The 21020-nt window shown below is 51.1% G+C and overlaps 1 protein-coding gene across 1 annotated transcript in view; it reads right to left on the bottom strand.

Annotated features, from left to right (window-relative positions):
- Positions 1-224: 224 nt before the first annotated feature.
- Positions 225-21020, bottom strand: part of LOC140424654 (fucolectin-like) — a 77017-nt gene continuing 56221 nt past the window's right edge. Inside the window, exons 2-5 of the mRNA XM_072507898.1 lie at positions 14504-14571; positions 4617-4899; positions 4008-4175; positions 225-370 (exon numbers count right to left, since the gene is read on the bottom strand). Coding sequence (XP_072363999.1) covers positions 4013-4175; positions 4617-4899; positions 14504-14570 — 513 coding nt within the window. The 5' untranslated portion in view covers position 14571 and the 3' untranslated portion in view covers positions 225-370; positions 4008-4012. The remainder of the gene's footprint in view (positions 371-4007; positions 4176-4616; positions 4900-14503; positions 14572-21020) is intronic.

Here is a 21020-nt window from a genome sequence, read left to right as displayed (position 1 = left end):
GAGGTAGGCCACTCTCTCTCTCAGGTGGAGATCAGACATTCACCAGGAATGTGGTCAATTCTGGGATAATGGTGCAGAGAGGGTGGGATTTCTGTCTCACTGACACTCACCGAGCTGGAGAAAATGGAAATCCAATAGAAATCGGACCTGCTGCATTCCCTTCTGTGATTGGTCCAATCTCCATGCTGCTCTGTGTCACATTTATAGAAAGACCAACAGCCAGGTTTTAATTCATTTGCTTTATTTTATGGAGATGCAGAAAGTCGGGGCCTGTGGACATTTGCTGCAACTGGTTGATTGTCTCTCTGGTTTAATTCAGAGGTCCCAGCGCCATCGAGTTCCTGATAACGTTCATCTCTGCCGCCGATAACTGTGAGAAACAGAATAAAACACAAGTTGTTCTCAATCAACATGGATGGAATCATCTAGAAAGCTTGGAAAGGGCAGGATTTTACAGCCCTTCCTGCCGGCACGGTCTCCCCGTGCCCCCCATGGTGAGCCGCCGTGGTGGGTTCCCTGCCGGTGGAATGGGCCATGCAGGCAACGTGCTGGATCCCCCCGTCTCCTGGTGGCCCTGACCTCTGCTGTGGTCACTGGGGGCAGCAACATCAATATATATTTAGATCACACCCATAACATAAGGACAACCTCCCAAGATGCTTTGTAACAACATGAACAAAGTTAGACACGGAGCCACAGGAGGAGATATTCGGTCAGAGGAGGATTCGAGGAGTTTCGAATGGAGGAAAGTGAGGCAGAGAGCGGGAGAGATGTTTTTTATTTTGTTCCCAGGGTGTGGGAGTCACTGACGAGGTCGCCATTTATTACCCACCCCGAATTCAGAGAATCCACTGCCCCTCCACCTCGCCCACTCCCCCATCCTATCCCCATTACCCCACCCATTGATCACGGCCAATCCACATAACCTGCACATCTTTGGACTGTGGGAGGAAACCGGAGCACCCGGAGGAAACCCACGCAGACAGGGGGAGGACGTGAAGACTCCGCACAGACAGTGACCCGAGGTCCGGATCAAACCCGGGTCCCTGGTGCTGTGAGGCAGCAGTGCTAATCACTGTGCCACCGTGACCTTGTGCAGACAGTGGTGAGCTACTTCTCAAACCGCTGCAGTCCCTGTGGTGTAGGTACACCCACAGTGCTGTAAGGGAGGGAGTTTCAGGCCTTTCCCAGGATTGTGCCGACATCGCGGGATTTGTGCCGGGCACAACGTGGCCACAAGATCACCCCCATTGTGTGCAGCTTTGATTGTACAGAGAGAGAGCTGGAGGAGGGGGTGTACAGAGAGAGAGCGGGAGGATGGGGTTGTACAGGGAGAGAGCTGGAGGATGGGGTTGTACAGGGAGAGAGCTGGAGGATGGGGTTGTACAGAGAGAGAGCTGGAGGATGGGGTGTACAGAGAGAGAGCTGGAGGATGGGGGTGTACAGGGAGAGAGCTGGAGGATGGGGGTGTACAGAGAGAGAGCTGGAGGATGGGGTGTACAGGGAGAGAGCTGGAGGATGGGGTTGTACAGGGAGAGAGCTGGAGGATGGGGGTGTACAGGGAGAGAGCTGGAGGATGGGGGTGTACAGGGAGAGAGCTGGAGGATGGGGTTGTACAGAGAGAGAGCTGGAGGATGGGGTTGTACAGGGAGAGAGCTGGAGGATGGGGTGTACAGGGAGAGAGCTGGAGGATGGGGTTGTACAGGGAGAGCTGGAGGATGGGGTTGTACAGAGAGAGAGCTGGAGGATGGGGGTGTACAGGGAGAGAGCTGGAGGATGGGGTTGTACAGGGAGAGAGCTGGAGGATGGGGGTGTACAGGGAGAGAGCTGGAGGATGGGGTTGTACAGAGAGAGAGCTGGAGGATGGGGGTGTACAGGGAGAGAGCTGGAGGATGGGGTTGTACAGGGAGAGAGCTGGAGGATGGGGTTGTACAGGGAGAGAGCTGGAGGATGGGGGTGTACAGGGAGAGAGCTGGAGGATGGGGGTGTACAGGGAGAGAGCTGGAGGATGGGGGTGTACAGGGAGAGAGCTGGAGGATGGGGGTGTACAGGGAGAGAGCTGGAGGATGGGGGTGTACAGGGAGAGAGCTGGAGGATGGGGGTGTACAGGGAGAGAGCTGGAGGATGGGGGTGTACAGGGAGAGAGCTGGAGGATGGGGTTGTACAGAGAGAGAGCTGGAGGATGGGGTTGTACAGGGAGAGAGCTGGAGGATGGGGGTGTACAGGGAGAGAGCGGGAGGATGGGGTTGTACAGAGAGAGAGCTGGAGGATGGGGGTGTACAGGGAGAGAGCTGGAGGATGGGGGTGTACAGGGAGAGAGCTGGAGAATGGGGTTGTACAGGGCGAGAGCTGGAGGATGGGGGTGTACAGAGAGAGAGCTGGATGATGGGGTTGTACAGGGAGAGAGCTGGAGGATGGGGTTGTACAGAGAGAGAGCTGGAGGATGGGGGTGTACAGGGAGAGAGCTGGAGGATGGGGGTGTACAGGGAGAGAGCTGGAGGATGGGGGTGTACAGGGAGAGAGCTGGAGGATGGGGGTGTACAGAGAGAGAGCTGGAGGATGGGGTTGTACAGGGAGAGAGCTGGAGGATGGGGTTGTACAGGGAGAGCTGGAGGATGGGGTTGTACAGGGAGAGAGCTGGAGGATGGGGGTGTACAGGGAGAGAGCTGGAGGATGGGGGTGTACAGGGCGAGAGCTGGAGGATGGGGTTGTACAGGGAGAGAGCTGGAGGATGGGGTTGTACAGGGAGAGAGCTGGAGGATGGGGGTGTACGGGGAGAGAGCTGGAGGATGGGGGTGTACAGGGAGAGAGCTGGAGGATGGGGTTGTACAGGGAGAGAGCTGGAGGATGGGGGTGTACAGGGAGAGAGCTGGAGGATGGGGGTGTACACGGAGAGAGCTGGAGGATGGGGGTGTACAGGGAGAGAGCTGGAGGATGGGGGTGTACAGGGAGAGAGCTGGAGGATGGGGGTGTACAGGGAGAGAGCTGGAGGATGGGGGTGTACAGGGAGAGAGCTGGAGGATGGGGTGTACAGGGAGAGAGCTGGAGGATGGGGTGTACAGGGAGAGAGCTGGAGGATGGGGTTGTACAGGGAGAGAGCTGGAGGATGGGGTTGTACAGAGAGAGAGCTGGAGGATGGGGTGTACAGAGAGAGAGCTGGAGGATGGGGGTGTACACGGAGAGAGCTGGAGGATGGGGGTGTACAGGGAGAGAGCTGGAGGATGGGGGTGTACAGGGAGAGAGCTGGAGGATGGGGGTGTACAGGGAGAGAGCTGGAGGATGGGGGTGTACAGGGAGAGAGCTGGAGGATGGGGTGTACAGGGAGAGAGCTGGAGGATGGGGTGTACAGGGAGAGAGCTGGAGGATGGGGTTGTACAGGGAGAGAGCTGGAGGATGGGGTTGTACAGAGAGAGAGCTGGAGGATGGGGGTGTACAGGGAGAGAGCTGGAGGATGGGGTTGTACAGAGAGAGAGCTGGAGGATGGGGTTGTACAGGGAGAGAGCTGGAGGATGGGGGTGTACAGGGAGAGAGCTGGAGGATGGGGGTGTACAGGGAGAGAGCTGGAGGATGGGGGTGTACAGGGAGAGAGCTGGAGGATGGGGGTGTTCAGGGAGAGAGCTGGAGGATGGGGGTGTACAGGGAGAGAGCTGGAGGATGGGGGTGTACAGGGTGGATCAGCCATATTCATGTTGAATTATGGAGCATGTTCAAAGGGCCGAATGGCCTAATCCTGTTCCTATTTTCTATGATGCTGTGAGTTGTTACCCAATGGTGAAGGGACTTTGGACCCAGCCCCTCGCCAAACAATCCATCGGCTGTTTGAGGGAGGAATCACTGATCGGCTCCAAAACCTGAACCAGCTCCATGTCCTCAGGGCAGTACCACAGGGGCAGGTAGGGGGATAACATGGGGAATGGGATCAGAATGTGGACTGGACTAAACCCCAGGATCCCGAGGGGGTGCCGGCTGCCCAGGGGTTTGATCAAAGGTGAGACAACTTCACTTACCAGCTTTAACAGCCAACCCAACCCCTCTCGCTGCCGTAAATCTCCACCTCACAGAGACTCAGGTATTCATGTCTTCCTGGGATGATGACATTCACATAGCGACCACGCATGCGTCGACATTCAAAGGTTTGAGACTCACCAGCTGCGATTAAGCTGATGGTGGCACATCTGGAAAAATAGCTTCATGTTAAAATGTGAATGTGTCACCCATGTAGACAGGTGCCTGGGTGCTGAGCTCAGCTATTAGCAACATCTCCAAATAACAACAAGAAGCATTTGTGGAGCCTTCAATACAACAAAATGTTGCAAAATGCTCCACGGGGCTCAGTATCAGATATAATCTGACACCAACATATGGACTAGACCTGTACTTACTGCTGGGAGCCGAACGTAGCCAGTAAGATCCCACCAATGGCAATGACAGAATGGACCAGTTATTTTTTTGAGTGACGTTAGTTGGGAGAAATGTCGGCAGGAATACGGCAAGGTTCAGTTGCAGCAACTACGACGCACATTCCCACCACATCCACCCCTCCTCCTACACAATCACTGTGGCCCCTTGCTCCCACCCTCACCCCACTGGAGGCTTTACCCTCCTCTCCAACTTACATAGGGTTGTTGTTGCCATTATTGTCCAGCGAGTCTCCAATCCGAATCTCTGCTCCGTTGAGACGTTCGGGACAACAGTCCCCTCTGTTGGTGATTCTGACTGAGTGTATCTCCTGCGACCTGTGTAAATCTGCTCTCCACCAAGGATTCAGGTCGTTTTGTGTAGCCGTGCAGGATGATCTCCCCCAATTGGAATCTGTGTTTCCATCCACAGCATTAATTGGACCACTATGAAAATCATAGACACTGGACTGTGTAGCTCGAGCGGTGCCAGATAGATTCACTGCAAGAACAAACACAGTCACTGAAACCTCACGCACCATCATTGCCACATTGATAGACTTTCACTGCAGGAAAGGTGGAACAAGCTGAACATCCCAGATCTGCCAGAGAATCAATGGAAGCAGCAGAAAGCTTAAAGCTCAGAATTGGGACAATATTGGGCTGGAATCTGCTGGGGGAATAACCGTGAGTTAATGACACACGCTGTGAGCAGTAAGGTCCGGATAAGAGCTGCTCTGCGAATTGCGAATTTGAAAGTTGGTCCACACTGAGTTCTGAGGTCACCCTTCAACATTTTTATGAGACAAACGAAACCCAGCCTGACAATCCTTTCCTGATATGTAAGCCCACACGTTACTGGTATCGTCCTTGTGATGTGCGATCAATGACCACTAAAGCGAGGCTGTAGTCCAACTGAAGGCTTTAATAAGCTAGATGATTCCCCCAGCAGCTCAGGTACAGAATGAAGGCTGCTGGGGTGGCACGGGTTCTTATACCCCGCCTAGCAGGGCGGAGCCATCATACATTCTAACCAATAGAAAGCATACAGTTTCCACCAATGGTGCTTTAGCCTATCAAGTACCGTAATACCTATAATACCACACCTTGTAAATCTACCCTGTCCAGTGCCTCTATGTCCATGTTACAGTATGGAGACCAGTACTGGACTCAGTCCTCTAAGTAGTCAAACCAAGTTGCAATACAGGTTTGGTGTAATTTCCATACTTTTCAATTCTTTCTCAACCTATAAATAAATCTGGTGTTTGGAGTCTTCCTCAGATCCCTTTGATCCTCTCGCCCACCCAGATCCTTCAATCTCATTGTTTCTGAAAAGTAACAAAAACACTGGTTCCTATTGATATAACCTGACAGATTAATACAGACTACCGAGAGGTGGAACATAGATGAGAAATAGGTGGAGGCCAAGGAGAGATTGTTGGGGGAGACCAGAACTACCTCAGCAGGAGCAGAAAGAGAAACCATTGGAAAGGATTGTCTGGCTGTGATTAGATAGATAAGAATGGACCTGGGAGGGAGCAGCCCCACCCAGCTGGACAGCAGTGTTGGAGGAGGATGCTGAGGTCAAACCATGTCAAAGCTGCAGACAGGTCGGGAGGGATGAGGAGGGGAGTTCACTTTTGTCACAGTCAGAGAGAATGTAATTCTGACTTCTCTGAGCCGTTTCAGTCATGTGGATGGACAGAAAGATGATTGGAGGGATTCAACAGGAAATTTCCTGGATCATTGGCATGGATTTGGGAGACGGGAGCACTTTCAGGGACTTGGGGGAGGAAAGGGAGGTTGGAAAGGGAACAGACTGTATAGACGGAGGGGTCAAGGGTTTGTTTTTGAGGAGACGGGTGACAAGGCTCAGATAAGCCAATGGAACAGGGCCTGAGCGGAGGAAATCTTCATAACATTAAAGTCTAAGTCTCTCCTTCAATGGAAATATTATTCGCTATTAGTGTAAGGTTACCTGTAAACTAGAGTCGCCAGCGGGCCAGATATCTCTGGGTTGTTACCCGTGCCACGTGATAGCGAGATGAGGAATAGGGAGACAGAGGAGTTGAACACGTGGCTACAGGGATGGTGCAGGAGGGAGGGTTTCAGATTTCTGGATAATTGGGGCTCATTCTGGGGTCGGTGGGACCTCTACAAACGGGATGGTCTACACCTGGACCAGAGGGGTACCAATTTCCTGGGGGGGAAATTTGCTAATGCTCTTCGGGAGGGTTTAAACTAGTTCAGCAGGGGCTTGGGAACCTGAATTGTAGCTCCAGTATACAGGAGGTTGAGAGTAGTGAGGTCATGAGTAAGGTTTCAAAGTTGCAGGAGTGTACCGGCAGGCAGGAAGGTGGTTTAAAGTGTGTCTTCTTCAATGCCAGGAGCATCCGGAATAAGGTGGGTGAACTTGCGGCATGGGTTGGTACCTAGGACTTCGATGTTGTGGCCATTTCGGAGACATGGATAGAGCAGGGACAGGAATGGTTGTTGCAGGTGCCGGGATTTAGATATTTCAGTAAGCTCAGGGAAGGTGGTAAAAGAGGGGGAGGGGTGGCATTGTTAGTCAAGGACAGTATTACGGTGGCAGAAAGGACGTTTGATGAGGACTCGTCAATTGAGGTAGTTTGGGCTGAGGTTAGAAACAGGAAAGGAGAGGTCACCCTGTTAGGGGTTTTCCATGGGCCTCCGAAAGGTTCCAGAGATGTAGAGGAAGGATTGCAAAGATGATTCTGGATAGGAGCGAAAGCAACAGGGTAGTTGTTATGGGGGACTTTAACTTTCCAAATATTGACTTCTGGGAGGTGAGTAGTGTATTTAAAAACCTTACCTTTACAGGAGCAGCCCTTTGGATTTCGGCGGCAGCAGTGCGCAGGGGCCTTCTTGGAGGTGAGTAGTGTATTTAAAAACCTTACCTTTACAGGAGCAGCCCTTCGGATTTCGGCGGCAGCGGTGCACAGGGGCCTTCTGGGAGGTGAGTAGTGAATTTAAAAAGCCTTGCCTGGTCCCGTGTCTGTTCTTCTTTTCTGTTTTATTTGGTTTTATATAAGGCGGGAACCGGAAGTTCGACCTCTGGCAAGTCGCACCCCCCCCCCCCCCCCCCCCCCCAACCAATAAATTCTGGTGGAGAGGAAACCCGAGACACTACACGTGTAGTGTCTCCCACCCGCCCTCCTCCTCTAACCTAATAATAAGACCCATTGGTGTAAGGTAAGTGCCATATTATATTATTAGCATTGTGCAGGTCAAGGATCGGAGGTGGAGGAGCAGTCTCTGTCAGCGAGAGAACCTGAGAACATCTCAGACACTCAGAAGGTAAGAAGGTAAGTAAGTGATTTTTACTTTTATACCTTTTTTCAAATTGTGTGTCGGGGGGAAACTGAAGTGACATCACAGAAAAGCTGTGACCCGAGTGGCTGGTTGGGATTCTAAACGAAATTTAAAAAAAAAAATTTGAGTATTTGGGAACTAATTAAACATAATAACTTAATTATAATTTAGAGGATATCTAAGCCAGAGATCGGAGAGTATTATAGTTAGCTATCGCATTTCTATTAGAAATCTAGTGCTAGGAAACAGATAGTTGACAGTAACTTTGCAATTTAAAAAAAAAGTATTTAAAAAAAAAAAAAGACAAATTTTAATTAATTGACGCAATGTCAGTTAGAGGGGTGCTGTGCTCTGACTGTGAGATGTGGCAGGTCCGGGAGGCTTCCAGCGTCCCGGATGGCTTCAGCTGCAGAAAGTGTACCCAACTGCAGCTCCTCACAGACCGCATGGTTCGGTTGGAGCAGCAATTGGATGCACTTAGGAGCATGCAGGTGGCGGAAAGCGTCATAGATCGCAGTTATATAAATGTGGTCACACCCAAGGTGCAGGCAGAGAAATGGGTGACCACCAGAAAGGGCAGGCAGTCAGTGCAGGAATCCCCTGTGGTTGTCCCCCTCGAACAGATATACCCCTTTGGATACTGTCGGGGGGGATAGCCTATCAGGGGAAAACAGCAGCAGCCAGAGCAGTGGCACCACGGCTGGCTCTGATGTTCAGAAGGGAGGGTCAAAGCGCAGAAGAGTAATAGTAATAGGGGACTCTATAGTCAGGGGCACAGATAGGCGCTTCTGTGGACGTGAAAGAGACTCCAGGATGGTATGTTGCCTCCCTGGTGCCAGGGTCCAGGATGTCTCCGAACGGGTAGAGGGAATCCTGAAGGGGGAGGGCAAACAGGCAGAGGTCGTTGTACATATTGGTACTAACGACATAGGCAGGAAGGGGCATGAGGTCCTGCAGCAGGAGTTCAGGGAGCTAGGCAGAAAGTTAAAAGACAGGACCTCGAGGGTTGTAATCTCGGGATTACTCCCTGTGCCACGTGCCAGTGAGGCTAGAAATAGGAAGATAGAGCAGACAAACACGTGGCTAAACAGCTGGTGTAGGAGGGAGGGTTTCCGTTATCTGGACCACTGGGAGCTCTTCCGGGGCAGGTGTGACCTGTATAAGATGGACGGGTTGCATCTAAACCGGAGAGGCATAAATATCCTGGCCGCGAGGTTTGCTAGTGTCACACGGGAGGGTTTAAACTAGTATGGCAGGGGGGTGGGCACGGGAGCAATAGGTCAGAAGGTGAGAGCATTGAGGGAGAACTAGGGAATAGGGACAGTGTGGCTCTGAGGCAGAGCAGACGGGGAGAAGTTGCTGAACACAGCGGGTCTGGTGGCCTGAAGTGCATATGTTTTAATGCAAGGAGCATTACGGGTAAGGCAGATGAACTTAGAGCTTGGATTACTACTTGGAACTATGATGTTGTTGCCATTACAGAGACCTGGTTGAGGGAAGGGCAGGATTGGCAGCTAAACGTTCCAGGATTTAGATGTTTCAGGCGGGATAGAGGGGGATGTAAAAGGGGAGGCGGAGTTGCGCTACTTGTTCGGGAGAATATCACAGCTATACTGCGAGAGGACACCTCTGAGGGCAGTGAGGCTATATGGGTAGAGATCAGGAGTAAGAAGGGTGCAGTCAAAATGTTGGGGGTATACTACAGGCCTCCCAACAGCCAGCGGGAGATAGAGGAGCAGATAGGTAGACAGATTTTGGAAAAGAGTAAAAACAACAGGGTTGTGGTGATGGAAGACTTCAACTTCCCCAATATTGACTGGGACTCACTTAGTGCCAGGGGCTTAGACGGGGCGGAGTTTTTAAGGAGCATCCAGGAGGGCTTCTTAAAACAATATGTAAACAGTCCAACTAGGGAAGGGGCGGTATTGGGGAATGAGCCCGGCCAGGTGGTAGATGTTTCAGTAGGGGAGCATTTTGGTAACAGTGACCACAATTCAGTAAGTTTTAAAGTACTGGTGGACAAGGATAAGAGTGGTCCGAGGATGAATGTGCTAAATTGGGGGAAGGCTAATTATAACAATTAGGCGAGAACTGAAGAACATAGATTGGGGGCGGATGTTTGAGGGCAAATCAACATCTGACATGTGGGAGGCTTTCAAGTGTCAGTTGAAAGGAATACAGGACAGGCATGTTCCTGTGAGGAAGAAAGATAAATACGGCAATTTTCGGGAACCTTGGATGACGAGTGATATTGTAGGCCTTGTCAAAAAGAAAAAGGAGGCATTTGTCAGGGCTAAAAGGCTGGGAACAGACGAAGCCTGTGTGGCATAAGGAAAGTAGGAAGGAACTTAAGCAAGGAGTCAGGAGGGCTAGAAGGGGTCATGAAAAGTCATTGGCAAATAGGGTTAAGGAAAATCCCAAGGCTTTTTACACGTACATAAAAAGCAAGAGGGTAGCCAGGGAAAGGGTTGGCCCACTGAAGGATAGGCAAGGGAATCTATGTGCGGAGCCAGAGGAAATGGGTGAGGTACTAAATGAATACTTTGCATCAGTATTCACCAAAGAGAAGGAATTGGTAGATGTTGAGTCTGGAGAAGGGGGTGTAGATAGCCTGGGTCACATTGTGATCCAAAAAGACGAGGTGTTGGGGGTCTTAAAAAATATTAAGGGAGATAAGTCCCCAGGGCCTGATGGGATCTACCCCAGAATACTGAAGGAGGCTGGAGAGGAAATTGCTGTGGCCTTGACAGAAATCTTTGGATCCTCGCTGTCTTCAGGGGATGTCCCGGAGGACTGGAGAATAGCCAATGTTGTTCCTCTGTTTAAGAAGGGTAGCAAGGATAATCCCGGGAACTACAGGCCGGTGAGCCTTACTTCAGTGGTAGGGAAATTACTGGAGAGAATTCTTCGAGACAGGATCTACTCCCATTTGGAAGCAAATGGACGTATTAGTGAGAGGCAGCACGGTTTTGTGAAGGGGAGGTCGTGTCTCACTAACTTGATAGAGTTTTTCGAGGAGGTCACTAAGATGATTGATGCAGGTAGGGCAGTAGATGTTGTCTATATGGGCTTCAGTAAGGCCTTTGACAAGGTCCCTCATGGTAGATTAGTACAAAAGGTGAAGTCACACGGGATCAGGGGTGAACTGGCAAGGTGGATACAGAACTGGCTAGGCCATAGAAGGCAGAGGGTAGCAATGGAGGGATGCTTTTCTAATTGGAGGGCTGTGACCAGTGGTGTTCCACAGGGATCAGTGCTGTGACCTTTGCTCTTTGTAGTATATATAAATGATTGAGGAAAATGTAACTGGTCTGATTAGTAAGTTTGCAGACGACACAAAGGTTGGTGGAATTGCGGATAGCGATGAGGACTGTCTGAGGATACAGCAGGATTTAGATTGTCTGGAGACTTGGGCGGAGAGATGGCAGATGGAGTTTAATCCGGACAAATGTGAGGTAATGCATTTTGGAAGGTCTAATGCAGGTAGGGAATATACAGTGAATGGTAGAACCCTCAAGAGTATTGAAAGTCAGAGATCTAGGAGTACAGGTCCACAGGTCACTGAAAGGGGCAACACAGGTGGAGAAGGTAGTCAAGAAGGCATACGGCATGCTTGCCTTCATTGGCCGGGGCATTGAGTATAAGAATTGGCAAGTCATGTTGCAGCTGTATAGAACCTTAGTTAGGCCACACTTGGAGTATAGTGTTCAATTCTGGTCGCCAAACTACCAGAAGGATGTGGAGGCTTTAGAGAGGGTGCAGAAGAGATTTACCAGAATGTTGCCTGGTATGGAGGGCATAAGCTATGAGGAGCGATTGAATAAACTCGGTTTGTTCTCACTGGAACGAAGGAGGTTGAGGGGCGACCTGATAGAGGTATACAAAATTATGAGGGGCATAGACAGAGTGGATAGTCAGAGGCTTTTCCCCAGGGTAGAGGGGTCAATTACTAGGGGGCAGAGGTTTAAGGTGAGAGGGGCAAGGTTTAGAGTAGATGTACGAGGCAAGTTTTTTTATGCAGAGGGTAGTGGGTGCCTGTAACTCGCTACCGGAGGAGGTAGTGGAAGCAGGGACGATAGGGACATTTAAGGGGCATCTTGACAAATATATGAATAGGATGGGAATAGAAGGATACGGACCCAGGAAGTGTAGAAGATTGTAGTTTAGTCGGGCAGTATGGTCGGCACGGGCTTGGAGGGCCGAAGGGCCTGTTCCTGTGCTGTACATTTCTTTGTTCTTTGTATTTCTTTGTTCTTTGACTGTAAACGCTATAGTTCGAGTACATTAGATGGGTCCGTTTTTGTCCAATGTGTGCAGGAGGGTTTCCTGACACAGTATGTAGATAGGCCAACGAGAGGCGAGGCCATATTGGATTTGGTACTGGGTAATGAACCAGGACAGATGTTGGATTTGGAGGTAGGTGAGCACTTTGGTGATAGTGACCACAATTCGATTACGTGTACTTTAGTGATGGAAAGGGATAGGTATATACCGCAGGGCAAGAGTTATATCTTGGGGAAAGGCAATTATGATGCGATGAGGCAAGACTTAGGATACATCGGATGGAGAGGAAAACTGCAGGGGATGGGCACAATGGAAATGTGGAGCTTGTTCAAGGAACAGCTACTGCGTGTCCTTTATAAGTATGTACCTGTCAGGAAGGGTGGAAGTGGTCGAGCAAGGGAACCATGGTTTACTAAGGCATTCAAAACACTTGTCAAGAGGAAGAAGGAGGTTTATGTAAAGATGAGACATGAAGGTTCAGTTAGGGTGCTCGAGAGTTACAAGTTAGCTAGGAAGGACCTAAAGAGAGAGCCAAGAAGAGCCAGGAGGGGACATGAGAAGTCTTTGGCAGGTAGGATCAAGGATAACCCTAAAGCTTTCTATAGATATGTCAGGAATAAAAGAATGACTAGGGTAAGAGTAGGGCCAGTCAAGCACAGTAGTGGGAAGTTGTGCTTGGAGTCTGAGGAGATAGGAGAGGTGCTAAATGAATATTTTTCATCAGTATTCAGACAGGAAAAAGACAATGTTGTTGAGGAGAATACTGAGATTCCGGCTATTAAACTACAAGGGCTTGGGGTTCATAAGGAGGAGGTGTTAGCAATTCTGGAAAGTGTGAAAATAGATAAGTCACCTGGGCCGGATGGGATTTATCCAAGGATTCTCTGGGAAGCGAGGGAGGAGATTGCTGAGCCTTTGGCTTTGATCTTTAAGTCATCTTTGTCTACAGGAATAGTGCCAGAAGACTTGAGGATAGCAAATGTTGTCCCCTTGTTCAAGAAGGGGAGTAGAGATAACCCCGGTAACTATAGACCAGTGAGCCTTACTTCTGTTGTGGGCAAAGTCTTGGAAAGGTTTATAAGAGATAGGATGTATAATCGTCTGGAAAGGAATAATTTGATTAGAGATAGTCAACACGGTTTTGTGAAGGGTAGGTCGTGCCTCACAAACCTTAATGAGTTCTTTGAGAAGGTGACCAAACAGGTGGATGAGGGTAAAGCAGTTGATGTGGTGTATATGGATTTCAGTAAAGCGTTTGATAAGGTTCCCCATGGTAGGCTACTGCAGAAAATATGGAGGCATGGGATTCAGGGTGATTTAGCAGTTTGGATCAGAAATTAGCTAGCTGGAAGAAGACAAAGGGTGGTGGTTGATGGGAAATGTTCAGATTAGAGTCCAGTTAGTAGTGGTGTACCACAAGGATCTGTTTTGGGGCCATTGCTGTTTGTCATTTTTATAAATGACCTGGAGGAGGGCGTAGAAGGATGGGTGAGTAAATTTGCAGATGACACTAAAGTTGGTGGAGTTGTGGACAGTGCGGTAGGATGTTACAAGTTACAGAGGGACTTAGATAAGCTGCAGCGCTGGGCTGAGAGGTGGCAAATGGAATTTAATGCACAAAAGTGTGAGGTGATTCATTTTGGAAGGAATAACAGGAAGACAGCGTACTGGGCTAATGGTAAGATTCTTGGCAGTGTGGATGAGCAGAGAGATCTCGGTGTCCAGGTACATAGATCCCTGAAAGTTGCCACCCAGGTTGAGAGGGTTGTTAAGAAGGCGTATGGTGTGTTAGCTTTTATTGGTATAGGGATTGAGTTTAGGAGCCATGAGGTCATGTTGCAGCTATACAACACTCTGGTGCGGCCGCATTTGGAGTATTGCATGAAATTCTGGTCGCCGCATTAACGGAAGGATGTGGAAGCATTGGAAAGGGTGCAGAGGAGATTTACCAGAATGTTGCCTGGTATGGAGGGAAGATCTTATGAGGAAAGGCTGAGGGACTTGAGGCTGTTTTCGTTAGAGAGAAGAAGGTTAAGAGGTGACTTAATTGAGGCATCCAAGATGATCACAGGATTGGATAGGGTGGACAGTGAGAGCCTTTTTCTTCGGATGGTGATGTCTAGCACGAGGGGACATACCTTTAAATTGAGGAGAGATAGATATAAGACAGATGTCATAGGTAGGTTCTTTACTCAGAGAGTAGTAAGGGCGTGGAATACCCTGCCTGCAACAGTAGTGGATTCGCCAACACTAAGGGCATTCAAATGGTCATTGGATAGACATATGGACGATAAGGGAATAGTGTAGATGGGCTTCAGAGTGGTTTCACAGGTCGGCGTAACACCGAGGGCCGAAGGGCCTGTATGTACCGTGCTGTAATGTTCAATGTTCTATGTTCTAAAGCCTCCAGTATCTTAGAGAAGGTAACCCAGAAATTTCCCAGGAACAGGAAAATCACTAGATTTCACCAGCAATCCTGGGATTCTTACCGTGTGCAAGTCCAAATTTGAGGATCAGAGTGAAGCAGAGAACTGTGGACAGCATGATCATCCTCATCCTCAGGATCAAAACAGAAGAGGCACCAAATTAGGTTAGAATATACACTGACCCTGCCTCACATCACAAATGCTCTTTTCCCAGCTCCCCCCCAAATCTGCAACCCCCCCTCCCACCTGGCCCTGGTCACTGTGAACCCTCCCACCCTGTCCCAGGTCACTGTGAACCCTCCCACCCTGTCCCCGGTCACTCTGAACCCTCCCACCCTGTCCCTGGTCACTGTGAACCCTCCCACCCTGTCCCTGGTCACTGTGAACCCTCCCACCTGTCCCTGGTCACTCTGAACCCTCCCACCCTGTCCCCGGTCACTGTGAACCCTCCCACCCTGTCCCTGGTCACTGTGAACCCTCCCACCCTGTCCCTGGTCACTGTGAACCCTCCCACCCTGTCCCTGGTCACTGTGAACCCTCCCACCCTGTCCCTGGTCACTGTGAACCCTCCCACCCTGTCCCTGGTCACTGTGAACCCTCCCACCCTGTCCCCGGTCACTGTGAACCCTCCCACCCTGTCCCAGGTCACTCTGAACCCTCCCACCCTGTCCCTGGTCACTGTGAACCCTCCCACCCTGTCCCTGGTCACTGAATCCTCCCACCCAGTCCCTGGTCACTGTGAATCCTCCCACCCTGTCCCTGGTCACTGTGAATCCTCCCACCCTGTCCCTGGTCACTGTGAATCCTCCCACCCTGTCCCTGGTCACGGTGAATCCTCCCACCCTGTCCCTGGTCACTGTGAAACCTGCGATGGGGGTTCAGTAATAAACCTGTGATGGAGGTTCAGTAATAAACCTGCGATGGGGGTTCAGTAATAAACCTGCGATGGGGGTTCAGTAATAAACCTGTGATGGGGGTTCAGTAATAAACCTGTGATGGGGGTTCAGTAATAAACCTGTGATGGGTGTTCAGTAATACACCTGTGATGGGGGTTCAGTAATAAACCTGTGATGGGGGTTCAGTAATAAACCTGTGATGGGGGTTCAGTAATAAACCTGTGATGGGGGTTCAGTAATAAACCTGTGATGAGGGTTCAGTAATACACCTGTGATGGAGGTTCAGTAATAAACCTGTGATGGGGGTTCAGTAATAAACCTGTGATGGGGGTTCAGTAATAAACCTGTGATGAGGGTTCAATAATACACCTGTGATAGGGGTTCAGTAATAAACCTGTGATGGGGGTTCAGTAATAAACCTGTGATGAGGGTTCAGTAATAACCCTGTAATGAGGGTTCAGTAATAAACCTGTGATGGGGGTTCAGTAATAAACCTGTGATGGGGGTTCAGTAATAAACCTGTGATGGGGGTTCAGTAATAAACCTGTGATGGGGGTTCAGTAATAAACCTGTGACGGGGGTTCAGTAATAAACCTGTGACGAGGGTTCAGTAATAAACCTGTGATGGGGGTTCAGTAATAAACCTGTGATGGGGGTTCAGTAATAAACCTGCGATAGGGGTTCAGTAATAAATCTGCGATGGGGGTTCAGTAATAAACCTGCGATGGGGGTTCAGTAATAAACCTGCGATGGGGGTTCAGTAATAAACCTGCGATGGGGGTTCAGTAATAAACCTGTGATGGGGGTTCAGTAATAAACCTGTGACGGAGGTTCAGTAATAATCCTGTGATGGAGGTTCAGTAATAAACCTGCGATGGGGGTTCAGTAATAAACCTGCGATGGGGGTTCAGTAATAAACCTGCGATGGGGGTTCAGTAATAAACCTGCGATGGGGGTTCAGTAATAAACCTGCGATGGGGGTTCAGTCATAAACCTGTGATGGGGGTTCAGTCATAAACCTGTGATGGGGGTTCAGTCATAAACCTGTGATGGGGGTTCAGTAAGAAACCTGTGATGAGGGTTCAGTAATACACCTGTGATGGGGGTTCAGTAATAAACCTGCAATAGGGGTTCAGTAATAAACCTGTGATGGGGGTTCAGTAATAAACCTGCGATTGGCCATGCTAAATTGCCCTTAGTGTCCAAAAAAGGTTAGGTTGTGTTACGGGAATAAAGGGGACGGGGTGGAGATGTGGGGCTCTCTTTCCAGGGTCGGTGCAGACTCGATGGGCTGAATGGCCTCCTTCTGCACTGTAAATTCTATGATTCTATCAAATCCCTTTCTAATCATCTGAAAAGGCCTCTTGTCAGATATCTAGTGAAATATTCCAGCTCCGGGATTCCTCTTTTTTACCCCACAGTTTAATTTGTGATACATGGCGAGTCCCGTCAACACTCAGGGAACTCAGCAGCACCCCGGGCAGAGCTTGAGTGGGACCCCGTTCACTCCCAGAGGCAGCTGTGTGTACCGTGTGAAAGATACACTGCAGCAACTGGCCAGGGATCCTTCGACAGCCCCTTCCAACCCTGCGCCCTCTACCACTTAGAGGGACAAGGGCAGCAGGCGCACAGGACAACCATCACAACCTGAAATCTCCCCTGGAAAGTTAGACATTTAAAATCCACATTTTCCTGTACGGAGACAATCCGCTAAATTTTATTGGTTTATTGGAGGAGGAATTTCAAAGAGATGAACATTAAAAGTATCAGAATGATTGATCTCACCTTATACTTGGTTGGAATTCCGTTCAGAAGGACAAGAGTCACAACAGATTGTCCAAGGATCTGAAAGTGAGAATCAGGCTCTCCTTACCTAGACATACAGGTGTAATTTCATTCTGGACATGATCTGTCTCACCCTGCACAGTAAACCCCTCAGTATAGCTCCAGTTAATCACCAGGATATTAGAACATCCATTAAGCTAAATTCTAAACTCAATACTAGAACTAAATTAAGGAGATATGGATAAGGTTCCCGAGCGATTCATACTTTTGCTTACCTCAATCAGGGTCTTCTCCAGTCTAATGGTCTCCACTCACTCGCTGGGTTAAATAGAGAGCACGGCAGTCACGAGGAAATTATACGGCCACACGATTGGTGGGAAATTACTCATCATCTGAAACTCGGTCAGGAGATTTCACAAAGTTCTAATTGTGAAGAATTATCAATAACCTGGGTGGATGTTGTGTGTTCTCTTGTTCAAATATTGGAACTCGTCTTTAAGATTCTGAGAAGGAGCTCCTGAAAGGAATGTTTAATTTTGAACAATCAAAAACTAAACATTCGGGCTGTGCCTGTTTAAATCTGTATTTCCTTATGGTGCAGCTCTCATATTCTGAGCACGATGCACAAACACGTTTCCATCTCAGAGGTGAATTCTCCCTCACTGTTGTCTCCCAACATCTGCCGTTTCTAGACTCCTTTCAGTATATTGCCCACACTCAGCGCTGCTCCCAATTCCATTCTCTGTCTGTGCAGAGGGTTTTCCACCATTTACTGGATTTGGGCTCACTGGCGAGGCCAGCATTTATTGCCCAACCCTAATTGCCCCTTGACAAGATGCTGGTGAGCTGCCTTCTGGAACCGCTGCTGTCCCTGAGATGTAGGTACACCCGCTGTGCTGTTAGGGAGGGAGTTCCCGGATTTTGACCCAGTGACAGTGAAGGAACGGCGATATATTTCCAAGTCAGGCTGGTGAGTGACTTATAATAATAATAATATTTATTGTTGTTACAAATGGGCTTTCATTGACACTGCAATGAAGTTACTGTGAAAAGCCCCTAGTCGCCACACTCCGGCTCCTGTTCGGGTACACTGAGGGACAATTCAGAATGTCCAATCCACCTAACAGCAAGTCTTTCAGGACTTGTGGGAGGAAACCGGAGCGCCCGGAGGAAACCCACGCAGACACGGGGAGGATGTGCAGACTCCGCACAGACAGTGACCCAAGCCGGAATCGAACCTGGGACCCTGGAGCTGTGAAGCATCAGAACTAACCAATGTCCAATTGTGCCGACTTGGAGGGGATCCTCCAGGTGGTGGGGTTCCCAGGTATCTGCTGCCCTTGTCCTTCGAGATGGGAGTTGTTGTGGGTTTGGAAGGTGCTGCCTGAGGGAATCTGATAAGTTCCTGCAGTGCGTCAGGTAGATCAGCTATTTTCAAACTCAGGGTCGCGACGTGGGTCAGGACGGGCTTCGGGAGGGTCACAGAGCAATTGGTCCTGCTGTTCCCGCAGGTCCCGATCGCAGGAGAAGCACCAAACAGTCGCTATCGGCTTTTACAAGGAGAATTGTGGCCACGGCCACCTTTTAAATGCAGATTGAGATGAAGCTGCGAGCGGAGTCTTCCGGCCAGTAGTGGCAGCAGAGAGTAGATCACGTGAATTGATGTGAAGCTCCGTCCAGGGACATCCTTTTGGCACCAAAGCAGGGAGCAGATTTGCTTCGATTTTGCAGCTGTCGGCGAACAAGACAAGTGAACTGTGAAGGTCAATGTTTTTTTTAAAGGATGTGATGGCCAGAGAGTCAGATAGACAGTTTACCTGTTGGACAGGATCTCACAACAGACCCTGCTGGAGAGAGCTGCACAGGAGAGTCCAGGGCAGGACAGAGCAGTGGTGTTGTTAGAGCTGCAAGGCCTCTGGTTAACAGCCCTGAAAATAGAAACTTAACTCGAAGGAATGAACTTTCTCGAGGTATGGTTTTGTCAATAGTGCCAATGCAAATAAGGAGGCAAAGCCCATGGGCGGGATTCTCCAAAGATGGGGCTATGTCCCCATGCTGGCGTAAAAATGCTGGTGTTTCACACCCCAGTTTCCTGCAAAAAATAATTCACTTACCTGCAGGGGGCTAGCAGTGACCCGGAGTTCTTCAGCTTTGGCTGCGAGTACAGACCCGCACTTTCGATTCCGAGCGCCATGGTGGACTCAGACCGCGGACCACCACCAAGAAATAAGGTCCCCCCAATCGGTCCTGCGCCCCAGCATCGGGCTGGCCGATCGCTGCCCCGGCCGCCCATATGGCCCCCACCCGGTGCTGGATTCTCCCGCCCCCCACCAGGGTGGCAATGGACTGAGTCCGCAGCCGCCGCGCAAGAGTCCTGGCAGGCCACACATGGTCAGAATCACGGCATCGGGAAATCGGCCGGTCGGGATGGGAGCATCACTGGGAGGGCCTCTGGCAATAGCCCCTCAGCTGCGTGTCTGATTGACGGACGAGCGATTCCCTGGGGCTCGGAGAATCGCCGGAGCGATGTCGGCTGCGATGGGGTTGGGAACGCCGATTCTCCGCCCCCACCCCAAACGCGATTTCGGCACGGGGGTGCGTAAATCCAGCCTCACGTGTGATATCGGCAAAGGACTGGCAAATGAGAGAAGTTGCAGAATTTGAAAGAGGAGTGGTGGGTGAGAAATTCCATTAGAGGTTGGGACCCCAGAGTCAGTTATTCACTGCCAGCTGACTCCAAATGAAAAGACGGCGCTGCTGCATCTTATCTATAAAACCACATTAGAAACACACCAAAAGCCCTTGAGGCGGTCAGCATTCTGGAGTAGCATCTCCCAGGAGTATCCAGTGCTGAGTACAACACACATTTTGTTGCTGTTGTTCTTCACAACGACCTACATGTGCCAGGTGGGATTTTACGTTTCAATAAAGGTGAAGACAGCACAATGGGACTGTCTACACCTGGGGCGTCATTCTCCCACCCCCCAGCGGGTCGGAGAATGGCCGTTGGCCGCCGTGAATCCCGCCCCCGCCCCCGCCGAAGTCTCCGAAGGGAGAAAAGTCGGCGGGGCGTTAATGGCGCCGCTGCCGCGGAGAATGTCACGGGTCTGCGCAAGGCAGCCGATTTTGGGCCTGCCGATATTCTCCCGTCCGGATGGGCCGAAGTCCCGTCGACGTGACCCGTCATTAAATCAAACCTCCTTTTAATCGGCGTCAACCTGTGACGGCCTGGGGGGTTGGCTCTGGGCAGGCGATGGCGTGGCCGCAGACTGATTGCGTGAGGAGAGGTGTGTCTCGGGTTGTGTGTGTGTGTGTGCGGCGGGGGGGGGTGGTTAGAGTGGGCTGGGCTCCGGGGTGTGCCGGGAGGGGGGTCAGTGCCGGGGAGGAGGATGGGGGGTCCGTGCCGGGGAGGGGGATGGGGGGTCCGTGCCGGGGAGGGGGATGGGGGGGGGGGTCCGTGCCGGGGAGGAGGATGGGGGGGGGTCCGTGCCGGGGAGGAGGATGGGGGGGGCCCGTGCCGGGGAGGAGGATGGGGGGCCCGTGCCGGGGAGGGGGATGGGGGGTCTGTGCCGGGGAGGGGGATGGGGGGTCCGTGCCGGGGAGGGGGATGGGGGGTCCGTGCCGGGGAGGGGGATGGGGGGGGGGTCCGTGCCGGGGAGGAGGATGGGGGGGGGGGGGGTCCGTGCCGGGGAGGAGGATGGGGGGGGCCCGTGCCGGGGAGGAGGATGGGGGGCCCGTGCCGGGGAGGAGGATGGGGGGGGCCGTGCCGGGGAGGAGGATGGGGGGGTCCGTGCCGGGGAGGAGGATGGGGGGCCCGTGCCGGGGAGGAGGATGGGGGGCCCCGTACCGGGGAGGAGGATGGGGGGGTCCGTGCCGGGAGGAGGATGGGGGGTCCGTGC

This window comes from Scyliorhinus torazame, chromosome 6 (assembly GCF_047496885.1).
Source record: "Scyliorhinus torazame isolate Kashiwa2021f chromosome 6, sScyTor2.1, whole genome shotgun sequence".
Lineage (NCBI taxonomy): Eukaryota > Metazoa > Chordata > Chondrichthyes > Carcharhiniformes > Scyliorhinidae > Scyliorhinus > Scyliorhinus torazame.
Note: the sequence above shows the minus strand (reverse complement) of the source record. Positions and strands in the feature narration are given on the sequence as shown.